At 41.0% G+C, this 18,753-nt stretch overlaps 1 protein-coding gene across 2 annotated transcripts in view; it reads left to right on the top strand.

Moving 5' to 3' along the window:
• Positions 1–18,753, top strand: part of LOC115295629 (cytidine monophosphate-N-acetylneuraminic acid hydroxylase) — a 73,403-nt gene that overhangs the window by 12,355 nt on the left and 42,295 nt on the right. The window contains exons 4-5 of one of the 2 annotated variants that reach the window (XM_029943711.1): positions 9,008–9,117; positions 10,388–10,581. In XM_029943711.1, the coding sequence (XP_029799571.1) occupies positions 9,008–9,117; positions 10,388–10,581 (304 nt within the window). The remainder of the gene's footprint in view (positions 1–9,007; positions 9,118–10,387; positions 10,582–18,753) is intronic. The other variant, XM_029943712.1, reaches the window with a different exon arrangement.

Raw genomic sequence — 18,753 nt, forward strand, 5'->3', positions numbered from 1 at the left:
TGTGTGTGTGTGTGTGTGGTGTGTAGTAGCTTTGGTTTTGATTTCAGGGTAATATTTCTCTCATAGAATGAGTTGGGAAGTGTTTCCTTCTCTTTATTGGAAGAGTTTGTGAATTATTGGTGTTAATACTTCTTAGACATTTGGTCAAATTCACCAGTGAAGCCATCTGGGCCTGAGCTAATCTTTGTGGGAAGTTTTTTGATTATTGACCCAATTTTGTTACTTGTTAGTAGTCTCCTTAGATATTCTATTTCTTCTTGAGCAGGTTTTGTTAATTTGTGACTTTCTAGGAATTTCTCCATTTTATCTGGGTTATCTACTTTATTGATATAAAATGTTCATAGTATTCCTTTTTTAAATTTCTATAATATCAGTCTTCCTTTTCATTCCTGGTTTTAGTAATTTGAGTCTTCTCTCTTCTTTCTTGGTCAGTCTAGCTAAAGGTTTATACATTTTGTTAATTATTTCAAGAACTAAGTTTTGTTTTTATTTATCTTCTCTTGTTTTTCCTATTCTCAATTTCACTTATTTTGGGTCTTAATTTTTAATTATTGTCTTCCTTTTGCTTGCTTTGCTTTTAGTTTGTTCTTTTTCTAGTCTCTTGACAGAAGGTTAGGGTTGTTTTTTCTTTTTTTTGAGATTGTTCTTGTTTTTTATTATAGATGTGGACAGGTATAGATTTCCTTTTATGCACTGTTTTGGCCACATCCCATAAATTTTTGGCAGGTTATGTTTTCATTTTTATTTATCTCAAAGTATTTTCTAATTTTTCTTGTGATTTATTCCTTACCCCATTTATAAATTTGTTGTTTGATTTCTACATATTTGTAAATTTCCCACCTTTCTTCCTTTATTGATATCTACTTTCATTTCATTGTGGTCAGAGGACATACTCTGTATGACTTTGATCCTCTTAAATTTATTGAAAGGTGTTTTATGGTCTAACATATGGTCTATACTGGAGAAGATTTCACATGTAGTTGAGAAGAATGTGTATTCTGTTGTAGCTGGGTGAGGTGTTCTATGTCTGTTAGGTCTAGTTGGTTGGTAGTATTGTTCAAGTGTTCTGTTTGTTGATCTATCTCATTATCCTATCTTCCAGTCATCTTTTTAGGCATACTTTTATAAGTAATTGTAATTATTCTGTATACTATTTTGAGTATTGTTCTTTTATTAATATTACAGTATTAGTTATGTCAGATTCTGTACATACATAATTTGAAAGTATATTTTTGTTAAATGTTAACTTAAATAACTCATTTAGCCATTCTCCATTGTTGAAATTTAGGCTGCTCATAGATTTACTTCTTGCCATTTAAATAAAACTGTAAGCACAAAAATAGACACATATATCAATAGAACAGAATAGAAAATTCAGAAAACGCCCCACAACTATATGGTCAATTAATCTTCAACAAAGCAGGAAAGAATATCCACTGGGAAAAAGACAGTCTCTTCAACAAGTGGTGTTGGGAAAAGTGGGCAGCAACATGCAAAAGAATGAAACTGGACTACTTTTGTACACTGTCCACAAAAATAAATTTAAAATGGATCAAAGATCTCAATGTGAGACCTGAAACCATAAAAATCCTTGAAGAGAACACAGATAGTAGCCTCTTTGACATCAGCTGTAGTAACATTTTTCTTTTCTTTTTTAAAAAATAGTTTATTGTCAAATTAGTTTCCATAAAACACCCAGTGGTCTTCCCTGCAAGTGCCCTTTCAAATAGATATGTCTCCTGAAGCAGGAGAAACAAAAGCAAAAATAAACTATTGGGACTATATCAAAGTAAAAAGCTTCTGCACAGGATAGGAAAAATCAACAAAACTAAAAAGCAGCCTTTGGAATGGGAGATGGTATTGGCCAGTGACATATCTGATAAAGGATTAGCATCAAAAATATATGAATACATAGACATCTCAACACCCAAAAAACAATCCAATTAAAAATGGTCAGAAGACATACAGTGGTGAACAGACATATGGAAAGATGCTCTTCATCCCTTATCATCAAGAAAGTGCAAATCAAAACTACAGTGAGATATCATCTCACACCTGTCAGAATGGCTAAAGTCAAAAATATAAGAAGCAACTGGTGCTGGCGAAAATGCAAAGAGACAGGAACTCTTGTGCACTGCTGGCAGGAATGCAAACTGATGTAGCCTCTCAGGAGAACAGTATGGAGGTTCCTCAAAAAGTTAAAAATAAAATTATGCTGTGACCCAGCAATCACACTACTGGGTATCTACCCAAAGAATACAAAAACACTGATTCAAAGGGATACATGCACCCCCATGTTTATAGCAGCATTATTGACAATAGCCAAGATAAGGAAGCAGCCCAAGTGTCCATCGATTGATGAATGAATAAAGAAGAGGTGGCATATATATGTGTGTGTGTGTGTGTGTGTGTGTGTGTGTGTATATATATATATATATATATATATATAATGAATATTATTCAGTCATAGAGAGAATGAAGTCTTTCCATTTACAACATCATGGATGCAGCTAGAGAGCATAATACTAAGCAAAATCAGTCAGTCAGAGAAAGACAAATACTATATGACTTTACTCACGTGTGGAATTTAAGAAACAAAATAAATGAGCAAAGGGGAAGAAATGAGAGAGAGAGAAAAACAAATTAAGAAAGACTTATTGCCATGTAGTATTCCTTTGTATAGATAAACCACATCTTCTTGATCCACTCATCAGTTAATGGACATTTAGGCTCTTTCCATGATTTGGCTATTGTAGAAAGTGCCGCTATGAACATTGGGGTATATGTGCTCCTATGCATCAGCACTTCTGTATCCCTTGGGTAAATCCCTAGCAGAGCTATTGCTGGGTCAGAGGGGAGTTCTAGTGTTAATTTCTTGAGGAGCCTCCACACTGTTTTCCAGAGCAGCTGCACCAGTTTGCATTCCCACCAACAGTGTAGGAGGGTGCCCGTTTCTCCACATCCTCGCCAGCATCTATAGTCTCTTGATTTGTTCATTTTAGCCACTCTGACCGGCGTGAGGTGGTATCTCAGTGTGGTTTTGATTTGTATTTCCCTGATGCTGAGTGACGTTGAGCATCGTTTCATAACTTTACATCTTTTGATTGATAAAAAGCTAAAACCAAGCTGATGTCAAAGGTTAGACACAGAAATATAGAAATCCATCTGTTGGGGGGAGTGTGGCTGGTGCAGTCATTCTGGAGAGTAATCTGACTCTGATTAGTCCGTGGAGGTTTCTGAATACACCGCCACCCATCAATCCCATTCTTCTTTATATCCCAAGGAAGTCTTGTTGTGTTAGAATCTAGGGGGCACCATCTGGAGAGGGAAGTGCTAACATGTGGGGGACCGTGGAACACCAACCTCAGGAGTGTGCACTGGTTGTACACATGGCAACATGAATGAACCCTAAAGACATTGTGCTGAGTGAGAGAGAGACTGAAGACCCAATACCATTTATATAAATTAAGGATGCTTACAAACAACATAATAAAAATTTGCTTGAACACTCAAATAGTGGCCTGTAGAAGAGGAGAGTGCAATGAGAGTAGGAAATAGAGATAAAGGGAATAAATAAATAAGAGAGGAGCTTTATCTGGACCAAATATAATGTATCATGAAGTAAAAAGTGTGACTAACACGTTCCTCTTCACTTGAGATCCTGAATGAATGATCAGGTCCCTCCTCCTTCTACCCTTTAATCTGTGTGTGCTACCATCAACTTTTTGGAATGGACCAATTTTTGTTCCCATCAACTCAATGCGTTCTCCTCACACCTGAACAGCTCAGGGTTGTCTTTGTCTTAGTGACTTTTCTTATTGGAGGCAAAAATAGCATCATTATCTTAAATTGCATTTATCTCTCAGATATGATATTTTCCAAATGTGTTTGCTAATATGGTGTTAGAACTTTTTCATGCTACACTTCGGTCTGTTCAGATTTTCCACTGGAATTGTTTGCATTGCTGTTAAACTTCACAACCCTCCCTCTGATATTCTATTTTATTATACTTTCTCACCACTTGATTGCTTTCCTCTGTGTCTTTAATTGATTAGAATACTTAGCTAACCAATTGCCACAGCACCCTTTGTTAGAGAGCCCTTTGTCTCCCTCCAATTTATGATCCTTCCTTTGAAATAGAAAAAATTAATTAAGATCCTCTTCTTGGCTGTTCTTATGCCAATAACCAATGAGTTTATTATAGTTTTCTAATATGTTTTTGTTTTAATTCATTATTCTTCCTTATAAAAAGATTTTCATGAATTTTGTTTATTTGTTCTTCTGGATAACATTAAGTTTTAACCCAAATAACCTAGATTTTATCAGTTTGTGGGGTCAGGAAAAGAGGAGCACAGTCTCACTGCTTCATGAGGGGATTGGCAGGTGTTGACATCTTCCTTTGGAGCCCATATGGGATCCGCCTCTGTGCGAGAGGCAGAGAGACCCCTACAGCACGTGCTTAGGGATAATGGTTAAGAGTTATAGACTTTTAGTTTCTTCTGTTTCTCTTAGGGGAAAAATTCTGAAGAAGGAGAATCCTTAAGAGTGGCTGTCAATGCAGTTTGCTGAGATCTCTCATGATACCGTGGTATTTTCTACTTGATATTTGCTAATCTATAGTTTTGTTTGTCCGGTGCTGCGTTCTCATTTTAACTCTTCATTCCTTGAAGGTACAATAATTACCATGATAATACTGTTATCAGATGTCTTCTCTGTGCCAGACATAGTGCTAGACACATTGGGACCCAATATCTCATTTAGTCCCCACAACTCTATGATGTGTGCCTCGCAGTCAGACTGTACCAGTCAGGAAGGAAGCCCAGGATGCTGATAATAAGCAGCAGAGTCAGGGTTCCACCCCAGATGTTTCCAAAGCCAGCATTGTCTCTATTTCATGACACCATCTTCCAGCAATCACATAACCTGGAAATAATAATATGATGTATTTTTATTATACCACTTGCATTTTCATGAACATAGTATGATAATAATGGTGCTATCAGGCACCTTTTTGTGCATTCTTGATTTCGCTAAGAAAGCCAAATGGGTTTCACTATTAAATAAATCAGTTATTATTAAGATATTAATTAAGAGTCTTTCATTAAATTCTTAAGCAGTATTTTAAAGATATGAAAATAATAGAGGGAACACCCATGTGCCCAACATCCAGTGTAAGACCCAGAACATTACCAACACAAGACATTTATCTACCTTTCCTTGGTCATCTCACATTACCCCCAGCCCCCAGAGGCAATCACTCCTCTGAATTTGGGGCTTCAGTGTAGCTAGTTTTTTAAATGTTTGTTTATTTATTTTGGAGAGAGTGTGTGTGCAAGTAGGGGAGGGGCAGAGAGAGAGGGAGAGAGAGAATTCCAAGCAGGCTCCATGCTGTCAGTGCAAAGACGGTTGTGGGGCTTGATCCCACAAAATCCCATGATCCCGTGAGATCATGACCTGACCCAAAATCAAGAGTCAGTTGGATGCTTAACCAACTGAGCCACCCAGGTGCCCCTCAGGGTAGCTGTTTTAAATTATTGTATTAGTTAGACTCACAAAATGAAAACCAGTGCCATCCCCAAATTAGGATAATTTGATGGGAGTGTATTCACAAAGGACTTTCTTTGTAGGTTGTGGATATGGGAGAATCCCAGAGAAAGCAGAGGAACCTTGCATTGATAGTAACCAAGCTATCCATCTTTAGGCCCAAGGGGATAAGGAGGAGAGCTGTTTCCAGAATCTGGAAGAGGAGAGAGTCCTGCAGGAGAGGAGCAGTGACCTCTGTCAATGACCAGAGCTATGTCTGTGGCCACTCATGATTGCAAGAGGGCATGGGAAATCATGATCTTTAGATAGGCATCTCATCACTCCTAAGGAAAATTAGGATGCTAATAGGAAGGAGGAGAGAGTAGATTTTGTGCATACCACCAGGAGTGTCTGTCACACAATTGCCTTACTGGGCAGGAGTCAGATTAGTAAAACTCCAACCTCACCGAGCTATGTCACTGTCTTGTCCTGGGGCCTTGCGGTGGCCAGACTCATCTGGAGGGGAGCCTGTGGGAGCCCTTGGATGTGATCTAAATAAGTCCACCTCCTGAAGTGGAGAGAGGTGGGTGAGGAAGAAGAAAGGGAGGGAAGAGGGGTCTATATGGATGAACAGAAGCCGTCTGGTGCATTCATGTTTCTGGTTTTTAAATTCTTTTAAAAATGAAGAATTAGTACAGGCGCCTGGGGGGCCCAGTCAGGTGAGCACCTGACTCTTGACGTAGGCTCAGGTCATGATCTCACAAGGTTACCCTGTGTTCAAGCCCCACCCTGGGCTCTGTGCTGACAGTGCCCAGCCTGCTTGGGATTCTCTATCTCCCTCTCCTCCTGCCCCTCCCCCACTCATTCTCACTCGCTCGCTAGCTCTCGCTCTCTCAAAATAAAAATAAAGATAAAAATGAAGAAGTAGTAAATGTTATCTTTAGCTTATATTGAGATAATTCTATATTTAAGGTTCCCAATTTGAGGGGCCATGTCTGGGCAGGAGCAGTGCCTAGGTTGAGAGAAAGCTGTGAAGAATCAAGAGATTCTTGGGAGACATGCAGTTAAGACCATTAACTAAACAGTTTACTCCACAGGTATTTACGGAATGCCTGTTGTGAGCCAGGCGTTGTTGGCACACTAGTGACACAGCAGAGAACAAACCACAGCCCCAGCTCTCATGGAGTTTATAGTCTGGTAGGGGAGGCTGACCAGAAGCAAACAAGATAAGAGTTTGTGTAGTGACGCTAAGGGATAGAAAAAAAAGGAGAGCCGGGGGTGGGAGAGTGCTATTTGAGATAGAGTGGTCGGGAGGGAGGCCCTCTCTGATAAGGTGAGTCCCAAGGACTCCAGGGAGTGCGTAGTGCTGATAGGGGAGAACTTGCCAGGGAGACCATCTAAATTAGACATGGGTCAGTCCAGGGCAGAGAGGGAAACCATAGTCTTGAAAATTGAAGTTGGACAGAATGTCTAAGTCTTTATTCAAACCACTGAGGAAAATCCTAAAATGCATCATTTTTCACTTTGTGGGTAATTTTTGCCTCAGTTTTTCCCATAAGCTGTTGCCTTAAAGTGAGTATAACTAATATTCATTTGGAAGTATGGAAAAGATTTTTTTTTTCTATATACTTTGAAGAAAGTGGGAAAATGCGTGGCAGTGTTACCTCTCCACAGAGGCCGCGCTGGTCTAGGACCGCATGTGCTCCCATTTAGCAGTTAGTAACACTGCCGCCATTTGTTGGGAGGCCTCTGTCCTTGGAGATAGCTAGGGTTGAAAATGAAAACCCTGAAGAATGGAGTAGTCGAGTGAACTTGCCTGAGGTCACCTAGCTACGAAGCTAATAAGTGGGGAGAGTGAGGGCTCCAATCAAACAAGACCGTCTGTCTTGTCTGTCTTCAGAGGCCAGACCCATCAGCAGTGGGCTGCTGGCCTCCCGGGAGTGCGGTGAGGGTCCTCAGATACAGCCCTGCCTTCTTCCAGCAGGTCCTCCCCATGTGTCTCACAGTGTGGCCTTTCTAAAATTGAGTTCTGATGTTAATACTCCCTTGCCATAGCACTGAGGCACTGCTTTCAGCTGTTGTGACAGAAAACCCAAGTAAGGGTGGCCTTGTCACAGAGGGGGTTGTTTTTTCTACATCCCCAAGAAGCTGGAAAGCAGACAGTCCTGGGCTTCATGGCTGTCTCAGAAGTTTATCAAGGAGTCAAGTTCCTTCTGTCTTCCTACTCTTGTCATCCTTAGGATCTGGCTCTTTCCCTCAGCATCCCAAGATGGCTCCTGTTCCTCCAGGTGAAGCAATCAGGTTCCAAACAAGAGAAGGGAAATAAGAAGGGCAACTAGTGTGCTTCCCTTGACTTGGTGCCTTTTTGTCAGGAAAATCAGAATATCCCTGGAAGCCTCTGCTTACATCGCACTGGCCAGAGCTACAGCTACTGGATATAGTGCTATGTCTGTGGCCACTCATAATTGCATGGGGGCCTGGGAAATCATGATCTTTAGATAGACACATCACCACTCCTAAGGAAAAATTAGGATGCCAACACTAAGAAAGATGGGGGGAATAGAGTTTGTGTAGGTCACAGGTAGTGTCTGCCACAATGGCTTCCAACTCTTCCTTGACCTCCCATTGCTACATGATAAAATCCAATCCTCCCTAGCATGCTGTCTAGGGTCCTCTGTGATGGACCCTCTGGCCTTCCTGTCCAGCCTGCCTGCCTCACACACTGTGGTCCTGGGGCCTGAATGACCAGTCCCTCCCCTCCTCCATGCCTTCATGTGTGCTGTTCGGTCACCCCTCTCCTTGACGTGATCCTGTTTCTTTCGTCTACCCATGTACCTAATCTTTCAGGTCTGGCTGGAGCACGACTTCCTACTTGAGGTCTGCTATGAGTTTTACAGCCAGGTTAGGTCCTCCCTCTTAGGCATTCCTGTAGCACCTTGAACTCCATTTCTCTTGAATGTATCATAGATAAGCTGCTATATAACGATCGCCACTTCAGATAGCTGTGAAATTAGGTGATTAACTAGTGGTTACTTAACCTTCTAATTTCTGTATAAGTCTAATTACATGAAACAGAAGTTGGGGTTTTGATTTTTTACTTTGCTTTTCTGTTTGGAGTGTCATTGTAACTACTGTATTGTAAATGATGGAAATAATTGCATATGTTAAAAAAAATAAATTGTGTTATATTTAAAAAAATTGTAATGAAGTTGTGTGTGTGTGTGTGTGTGTGTGTGTGTGTGTGTGTGTCTCAGTGACTCAGCTCAGATCTCATGCATTCCTTAAGTGTAATATGAACAAAAAAATGAATTGGTCTCCAGCCCTTGTCTGGGCACATATTGTTTGACACAAATGATGTTGCCTTCTGTTTGGGTTTCCCTTTGAATTTTGGTACCCTGTGTACCTAGGCCAGGCATTTCTATTTCAATGAATTTTTTAAAGCCATTTTTGTCATTAATAAATGTCTGTTCCCTTTTGGCTCCAGTTGTTGAAATGGATGAAGAAAATGGACTTTTACTTCTAGAACTAAATCCTCCCAACCCCTGGGATTCAGAACCCAGATCTCCCGAACATTTGGCTTTTGGAGAAGTGCAGGTAAGGAAACATTAAAATTGTTATGTTCTTAAAAATAAAACTAAGATGTCCATTTATATGTGTGTGTGTGTATAATGAAACTAAGATATAAATATGTATATATACTTACATCCTAAATTACCTTGAATACTCTTTGAGGTAGCTAGTTAGCACATGAAATAAAGTTATTCTGAAGTCTCGAGCAAATTTTTTTAGGAACCTCCACGGCTTGATAGGAATTGTAAGGAAATATATTCAGAAAAAAACTAACCAAACAACAACAAAAAACCATGAGTAAGCGAAGTCCCAAAGGAGAGCCAGGCCGAACTATTGGAGAAAGTTCAGAAGTTACCTTTGAGGCCAGATCACTGTGGGAGAAGATGGCCAGCTGCATATTTCTGCATTTTGCTCTATGGTCTTTTACAAACCTTCCTGTGCTCTTCCCTAGCTTTGAAAAGAGTTTCCTCCAGAGGAAACACTTTGACAGTTTGGGGAGGGAGATATTCAAAACGTTATTCTGTTGGGATATTTGCGAAGCTTGTGCATATTTGAGGAGACAAAGAGAAGCGCGTCCAGAGCAGGCCTAATAAAATGGACCGGGATTGCTTGGCCTCTCCTCCCCCTCCCTGCTGGCTTTCCACACCTCATCCCTGCTGCCTTATCTCTGCTTCTTGGCGCTTCCTCTTGGCTGTGATGCACCCGCCCGTGGGAAAGGAATGAGGAATTGAGCTGGAATCTGCCAGTCAATGCCCGTTTCTCTGTTCTTGTTGATAGCTGTTCTCAGAAGACCTTGCTTGACATCTTGAGTGTGGTAACAGGTGCTTTAGAAGAGGAAGTCTTGCAGGCCGTGTGTACCCCCGCCCCCTCACTAATTCATTCCTGCACCTCCTCACAGCCACTCTGGCATGTGGATCCCCAAGTGTCTGTCACTTCACCTCTCACTGCCTTTCCTTGTAAATTGTGCCTGGAAGGGCTTGTCACAGAGGATATTCTGCAGTGCTGATTGTAAATAAGCATTTAGGAGCTGATTTGAATCTATTCAAATGAGGTAAGTCGGTTGCTTTGACACCTGAAACCAACCAGGAGAGTTTCTGTTCTAACGAAGCAATGACCGGTCACCGCGAGCCTATCCTATACAAAGACTTGCTGAGTTGTCCTTGAACCCTATTTCCCCAGCACGCTCAAGTGCCAAGTTCCCCGGTGCGACCCATCGGCCAACGAGCACAAACCTTGCAGCTCCCTGTTGCCAGACCGCTATGGATTCCATCATCTGAATCTCACTGTCTTCCAACAGATCACGTACCTCACCCATGCCTGCATGGACCTCAAGCTGGGAGACAAGAGGATGGTGTTCGACCCTTGGCTAACGGGTCCTGCGTTTGCCCGGGGATGGTGGCTGCTGCACGAGCCCCCATCTGATTGGCTGGAGAGGCTGTGCCGCGCAGACCTCATTTACATCAGCCACATGCACTCAGACCACCTGAGGTAATGGAGACAATGCCGCAGGAAAGGCATAGCGTGTTTGCAGGTGCTTTGGAAGCACTGCTCACTTGGAGGCGGGTACAGCTGGGGTGAGAAAAAGGACGAATTCAGATGAATACTGACATTTGTGCAGCCTGATGTGAGAAGTGCACGCGCACTTGACACCACGGGGAGTGAGGAAGGAACTGTGGTGGGGAGAGGGGCCAGGGCTAATAACCCTCTCGACCTCTCACTTCCCACTCTTGGGCCACTTGGTAGACGTTTGAATCAGGATTTCCAACGCTGACTTCCTTTTTCCGTTCGACATGTGTAGCGGGAGCCGGCACACATCTTCAGTAAAGGCCCAGCATGTAACTCGTTTAGGCTCCGCAAGCGTTTGATCGCTGGCACACCGGCTCAGCTCTGTGGGTTTGGCCCACGGGCAGCCTGCGCTCCAACGGAATCCTATTCCTAGATGATGACATTTGAATATCACACACTTCTCATGTGTCACAAAGTATCACTGTCCTTTCAAGGATCTCTTCAACTATTTTAAAAAAGTAAAAACTATTCTCAGCCTGCAGGACTGGGTTGCTGCATTCTGCCAACTCCTGATTTATAGCACCCCAGTAACCCCGAGCTCCGGGCTCTTTACCCTGAGTCAACCTGATCCCACAGTCACTGAAACCAGAACCAGAGCACGCTAAAACTAGGAACTGAAACTTCCCGAACCCAGGCAATCTAAAAGGAAGAGACTTTTCAATTAAAAAACCATACACATTTCCAAATGAACTATTTATGAAAGAGGGAAGGCCATATTCCCAAACTCTTGGTTAATTGCAGGGTCATTTTGTTCCTTTCTGTTTAGACGTTTGCATCGCTGCTGCTGGGTTACCCTTTTAGACACACAGCAGTGCCCACGGTGTCATAGAATGAAGCAACTTCAGCCCCCACCCCCCGCCCCGCACAATCCTACATGACAGTTCACATGTAGAACATACTTTGATAGAAATGTCCATGGTTAGGGGTGACGTGTTGTTTGCTGGTTCACTGCCCCTGGATTTTCTACTCTAAGACATGAATATGCTCTCAATTAGTTTTTTTTAAAGGAAATGGTTTAAAAAATTAACAGGCTTAATAACGAGTTGCCTGCCGCACACTTCCGAATTGACGACAACCCAATATTGAGGCGCTGTGACGAAAAATCTCCTTGTCCCCTGCGTGGTACCTTTGTCCCACACAACGTCCGGGAGCTAAGGCGCCCCACCTCCAGGCTGCTGAGAGCCCTGGGCTCTCGCGCTGTGTGATAACAGAGCTGCAGCGCGGACCTTGGTGGAGCCTGTGCGGAAAGCGCAGGGTTGCCTCCAAGAAGTGAAGGCTGCAGAGGGCCGGCTCCAAGATGCACTTGCCTTGCCGAACGCCCTGTTGATGGTTCGGGAACACACGGAAGTTGACGGGAGGGAAGAAACTTACATGTCATTTCACCCAGTCGTATCCCAACCACGGTCCTCAAAGGCAGTTTAGGGGCTTGTGTGGGTGGGCTTGTCCGTTCTCAAGTCAGTGTCGCGGCACGTGTGGTCACAGGGCGACTGAAGAGGGGCCGAGACTTGTGACGCTCCCTCCTTTGAGTCTGGTTCCTGGGAAACCCTTACGTTGTGACTCTCGTCTAGTCAGTTACTGACCGTGCAAACCATTTGATTCCGTTCTTCGTCTCCCCTTCAGTCACTGAATGAAATCTCCTAAATACCAGTGTCGTGCCATTTGGAATATGGCAGCAGGTCAGATGTCTGTGGGTTTTTTCCCCACACTGTCCAGTTATGTTTCCAGGTAGTACTGTGTGTGAGGGAGTCACTTTACGATTAAAGAAACAATGGCTTATTTTGTCTGTACATAACAGTCTGTAAATATAATTTTTATTTGAGCCAAAATCAAAGATGGATTTTTTTTTCATTTACCAATGGTATCACTCCCCCAAAACAAGCGGGAAAGGCCAGTGTACTTTAGGGGATAGTCTTTAGTCAAAGAAATGTGATTTCGTTGTGTAACGAAAGGAGGGAGTACTGTGATAGATGATATTATTAATAGATGCCGCTAAGGATTATAAACAATTTAAAAAGTCACAAAACAATAAAACATCCATTTTAGACTAATTAATCCTAATTCCTAAATCCTTTATAATAGAAGACTTGGGTGCTGAATCCAAAGATTGAGGACACAAAGAATCTTCCACTTTTCAAATCCTTTGTTTTTAAAGAAGAAAATTTTCTGTTTTCCCCACCCCCGGATCCTGCTTATTTGAATACCTTTTAACACAATGCTGGAATTTAAATATTAGTACAGTTAATAAGTACTGATAATGCAGATTTTACTTATGCTTTTATTATTAAATAACTTATTTCCCCTGACATTGTACTCTGTACAAGGGTGATTTTTTTAAATATTTATTTTTGAGAGAGAATGCCCAGCAGAGGAAGGGCAGAGAGAGAAGGAAACACAAAAACCTTAGCAGGCTCCAGGCTCCAAACTGTCAGCATGGAGTCCGACGTGGGGCTTGAACTCAGAAACTGTGAGATCATGACCTGAACCAAAGTCAGATGCTTAACCGTGTGAGCCCCGCAGGTGCCCCTGTACAAGGGTGGTTCTTAAACCAGATAGTCCATTCATCAGGGTCTGGGATTGCCTTGCATTAGGGAAGCTCTAGGCTTAGAATCTGAAAACATGAATCTGAATACCAGCTTGCTATCTCTTAGCTGTATATGTCTGAATATGTTTCCTCACTTAGAAAAGCAAGCAAAAAATTCAGAGGTTTTTCGGTAAGAATTAAAGTACCATGTGAACATGGCAACATGTTTGCATACAATAGATACCTTGCCATTTATTTTTTTATTATTCATGTTTTCACAACACCCCCAGTGGTACACAAATGTTTTATATAATGATTACTCAGCAAAGGAGACTTGACTCAAGCTATGTATTTGAAAGCTACTTGGATGGTTCTTTGCGAACTGAGTTGGGATTACTATACATGTTGCATTTGATTTTCCTCTACACTAAATTTGACTATCTTGTCCAACTGAAAACTCACTCCCTGTGAGGACAGAGAACTTATTCTATATACTGAGGTGTGATAACAACCTTTGAAAGTTGAAAAACTGCCCCAATCCTCCTTCTCTGGTGGACCAGGCCTTTCTCTCTCTCTCTCTCTTTTTTTTTTAATAGTTTATTGTCAAATTGGTTTCCATGTAACACCCAGTGCTCTTCCCGCAAGTGCCCTCCTCCATCACCACCACCTGCCTTCCTCCCCTCCCCCTCCCCCTCCCCCTTCAGCACTCGGTTTGTTTTCAGTATTCAGGAGTCTCATGTATTGTGTTCCTATCTCTCCCCAGCTCTCTTTCCCCCTTCCCCTCCCTATAGTCCTCTGTTAGGTTTCTCCTGTTCTCCTGTTAGACCTATGGGTGCAAACATATGGTATCTGTCCTTCTCCACCTGACTTATTTTGCTTTTCATGACATGATCCAGTTCCATCCACGTTGCTACAAATAGCCAGATTTCATTCTTTCTCATTGCCATGTAGTACTCCATTGTATATATACCACATCTTCTTGATCCATTCATCAGGTGATGGACATTTAGGCTCTTTCCATGATTTGGCTATTGTTGACAGTGCTGCTATGAACATTGGGGTACACGTGCCCCTATGCATCAGCACTTCTGTATCCCTTGGGTAAATCCCTAGCAGTGCTATTGCTGGGTCATAGGGGAGTTCTATTAATAGTTTTTTGAGGAGTCTCCACACTGTTTTCCAGAGCAGCTGCATCAGTTACATTCCCACCAACAGTGTAGGAGGGTGCCCGTCTCTCCACACCCTCGCCAGCATCTCTAGTCTCCTGATTTGTTCATTTGAGCCACTCTGACCGGCGTGAGGTGGTATCTCAGTGTGGTTTTCATTTGTATTTTCCTGATGATGAGTGATGCTGAGCATCGTTTCATGTGCCTGTTGGCCATCTGGATATCCTCTTTGGAGAAGTGTCTGTCCATGTCTTCTGCCCATTTCTTCACTGGATATTAGTTTTTCAGGTGTGGAGTTTGGTGAGTTTCTTATAGATTTTGGATACTAGCCCTTTATCCAATGTGTCATTTGCAACTATCTTTCCCCATTCCATTGGTTACCTATTAGTTTTGTTGACTGTTTCCTTTGCTGTCAGAAGCTTTTAATTTTGATGAGGTCTCAGTAGTTCATTTTTGCTCTGAATTCCCTTCCTTTGGAGATGTGTCTAGGAAGGAATTGCTGCAGTTGAGGTCAGGGAGGTTGTTTCCTGATTTCTCTTCTAGGGTTTTGATGGTTTCCTGTCTCACATTCAGGTCCTTCATTTCGAGTTTATTTTTGTGTATGGTATAAGAAAGTGGTCTAGTTTCATTCTTTTGCAATGTTGCTGTCCAATTCTCCCAACACCACCTGTTAAAGAGGCTGTCTTTTTTTCATTGGAGACTCTTTCCTGCTTTGTCAAAGATTAATTGACCACACATTTCTGGGTCCAGTTCTGGGTTCTTTATTGTATTCCATTGGTCTATGTGTCTGTTTTTGTGCCAATACCATACTTGATGATGACAGCTTTGTAGGAGAGGCTAAAGTCCTGTTTTGGTTTTCTTCTTCAATATTTCTTTGGCTATTTGGGTTCTTTTGTGGTTCCATACAAATTTTAAGATAGTTCTAGTTTGAGAAGAATGTGGGTGCAATTTTGACTGGAATTGCACTGAATGTGTAGATTGCTTTGGGTAGTATTGACATTTTAACAATATTTATTCTACCGATCAATGAGCATGGGATGTTTCTGCATTTCTTTGTGTTTTCTTCAATTTCCTTCATAAGTTTTCTATAATTTTCATCATACAGATTTTTTTACATCTTTGGGTAGCTTTATTCCGAGGTATTTTATGTTTTTTTGTGTGTGTGCAATTGTGAATGAGATCAGTTTCTTGATTTCTCTCTCTGTTGCTGTTGATTTCATACCCTGCAACTTTGCTGTATTTATGAATCAGTTCTAGTAGGCTTCTGGTGGAGTCCTAGGGTTTCCATGGAGAGTATCATGTCATCTGCGAAACATGAAAGTTTGGCTTCATCTTTGCCAATTCTGATGCTTTTACTTCCTTTTGTTGTCTGGTTGCTGATGCTAGGACTTCCAGCACTATGTTAAACAGCAGTGGTGAGAGTGGACACCCCTGTCGTGTTCCTGATCTCAGGGAGAAAGCTCTCAGTTTTTCCCCATGGAGGATATTAGCTGTGGGCTTTTCATGAATGGCTTTTATGAAGTTTAAGTAAGTTCCTTCTGTCCTGACTATTTCTAGGGCCTTTATTAAGAAAGGATGCTGTATTTTATCAAATGCTTTTTCTGCATCTATCAACAGGATCATATGGTTTTTATCTATTCCTCTGTTAATGTGATGTATCACATTGACAGATTTGTGAATATTGAACCAGCCCTGTAACCCAGGAATGAATCCCACTTAATCATGGTGGATAATTCTTTTTATATGCTGTTGAATTATATTTGCCAGTATCTTATTTAATATTTTTGCATCCGTATTCATCAAGGACATTGGCCTGTAGTTCTCTCTTTTTTTTTTTTTTTTTTTTTTTTTTTTTGCTGGGTCTCTGTCTGATTTGGGAATCAAAGTGATGTTGGCTTCATAGAACAAGTTGGGAAGTTTTCCTTCCATTTCTATTTTTTGGAATAGCTTGGGAAGAATGGATATTAACTCTGCTTTAAATGTCTGGTAGAATTCCTCAGGGAAGTCATCTGTCCCAGAACTCTTATTTGTTGGGAGATTTTTGATAAACTGATTCAATTTCTTCACTAGTTATGGGTTCAGATTTTCGATCTCTTCTTGTTTGAATTTTGTTAGTGCATGTGTGTTTAGGAATTTGTCCATTTCTTCTAGGTTGTCCAGTTTGTTGGCATATAGTTTTTCATAGTATTCCCTGATAATTGCTTGTATTTCTGTGGGATTGGTTGTAATAAATCCATTTTCATTTGTGATTTTGTCTATTTGGGTGCTCTCTTTCCATTCTGAGAAGCCTGGCTAAAGGTTTCTCCCCCTTTTTATTCAAAAAAGCAACTCTTGGTTTTTTTTATCTGTTCAACTGTTTTTGTGGAGTCTGTATTTTTTATTTCTGTCCTGATCTTTATTACTTCTTTTCTTCTGCTGGGTTTCAGGTGTTCTTGCTGCTCTGCTTCCTTTTCCTTTAGGTGCGCTGTTAGATTTTGTGTTTGTGCTTTTTCTAGTTTCTTGAAATAAGCCTGGATTACAATGTACTTTCCTCTTAGGACTGTCTTTGCTGTATCCCAAAGAGTTTGGATTGTGGTATTTTCATTTTCCTTTGTTTCTATATGTTTTTTAATTTCTTCTGTAGTTGCCTCATTGGCCCATTCATTCTTTAGTAGGGTGTTTTTTAACCTCCATGTTTTTGGAGGTTTTCCAGACATTTTACTGTCATTGATTTCAAGTTTCATAGCATTGTGATTCAAAGTGTGCATGGTATGATCTCAATTCTTTTATATTTCTTGAGGGCTGCTTTATGACCCAGTATGTGATCTGTCTTGGAGACTGTACCATGTGCACTTGAGAAGAAAGTGAATTCCATACCCTTAAGATGTAGAGTTCTAAAACATCTGTCAAATCCATCTGGTCCAATATGTCATTCAGGTCCATTGTTTCTTTAGTAATATTCTGTCTAGTTGATCTATCCATTGCTGTAAGTGGAGTCTCAAAGTCTCCTGCAATTAGCACATTCTTATCAATAAGATTGTTTATGTTTGTGATTAATTGTTTTATGTATTTGGGTGCTTCTGAATTCTGTGTGTAGACATTTATAATTGTTATCTCTTCCTGATGGATGGACCCTGTAATTATTATATAATGTCCTTCTTCATCTCTTGTTACTGCCTTAACTTTAAAGTCCAGTTTGTCCAATATAAGTATGGCTACTCCAGCTTTCCTTTGATTTCCAGTAGCATGATAGATATTTCTCCATCCTTTCACTTTCAATCTGAAGGTTTCTTCAGGTCTAAAATGAGTCTCTTGTAGACAGCAAAGAGATGGATCTTAGGGTTTTTTTTTTTATCCATTCTGATACCCTATGCCATTTGATTGGATCATTTACTCCATTTACACTCAGTGTCATTATTGAAAAATATGGGTTTAGAGTCATTGTGTTCTCTGTAGGATTCATGCTTGTATTGGTGTCTCTGGTACCTTGTATTCCTTGCAACATTTCTCTCATAGAGTCCCCCTCAGGATTTCTTGTAGGGCTGGTTTAGTGGTGATGAATTCCTTCAATTTTTGTTTGTTTGGGAAAACCTTTATCTCTCCTTCTATTCTGAATGACAGGCTTCCTGGGAAAAGGATTCGTGGTTGCATATTTTTTCTTTTCATCACATTGAAGATTTCTTGCCATTCCTTTCTGGCCTGCCATGTTTCAGTAAATAGGTCTGCAACTACTCTGATAGGTCTCTCTTTGTATGTTAGGGCCCTTTTATCCCTAGCTGCTTTCAGAATTCTCTCTTTATCCTTATATTTTGCCAGTTTTACTATGATATGTCATGCAGAAGATTGAATCATGTTACATGTGAGGGGTTCTCTGTGCCTGTTGGATTTCAATGTCCATTTCCTTCCCCAGATTGGGGAAGTCTCAGCTATAATTTGTTCAAGTACCCCTTCAGCCCCTTTCTCCTTCTCTTCTTCTTCTGGAATTCCAATAATTGAGATATTGTTCCATTTGATTGCATCACTCAGTTCTTGAATTCTCCTTTCATGCTCCTGGATCAATTTCTCTTTTTTTTTCTCGACTTCCTCTTTTTCTATAACTGTGTCTTCTAATTCACCTATTCTCCTCTCTACCTCTTCAGTCTGTGCAGTGGCCACCTCCATTTCATTATGCAACTCATTTATAGCATTTTTTAATTCATCCTAACTTTTTTTAAAGTCCGTAATCTTTGTAACAATAGTGTCTCTGGAGTCTTCCATGCCTTTTTCAAACCCAGTGATTAATTATATGACTATTGTCTAAATTCTTGGTCCGTTTTGTTGCTTATCTGTTTTGAACAATTCTTTTTTTTATGGATTTTTTTTTTTGAGAGAGAGAGAGACACTATGAGCAGGGGAGGGTCAGAGAGAGAGGGAGATACAGAATCTGAA

This window comes from Suricata suricatta, chromosome 7 (genome assembly GCF_006229205.1).
Source record: "Suricata suricatta isolate VVHF042 chromosome 7, meerkat_22Aug2017_6uvM2_HiC, whole genome shotgun sequence".
In the NCBI taxonomy this organism is placed as follows: Eukaryota; Metazoa; Chordata; class Mammalia; order Carnivora; family Herpestidae; genus Suricata; species Suricata suricatta.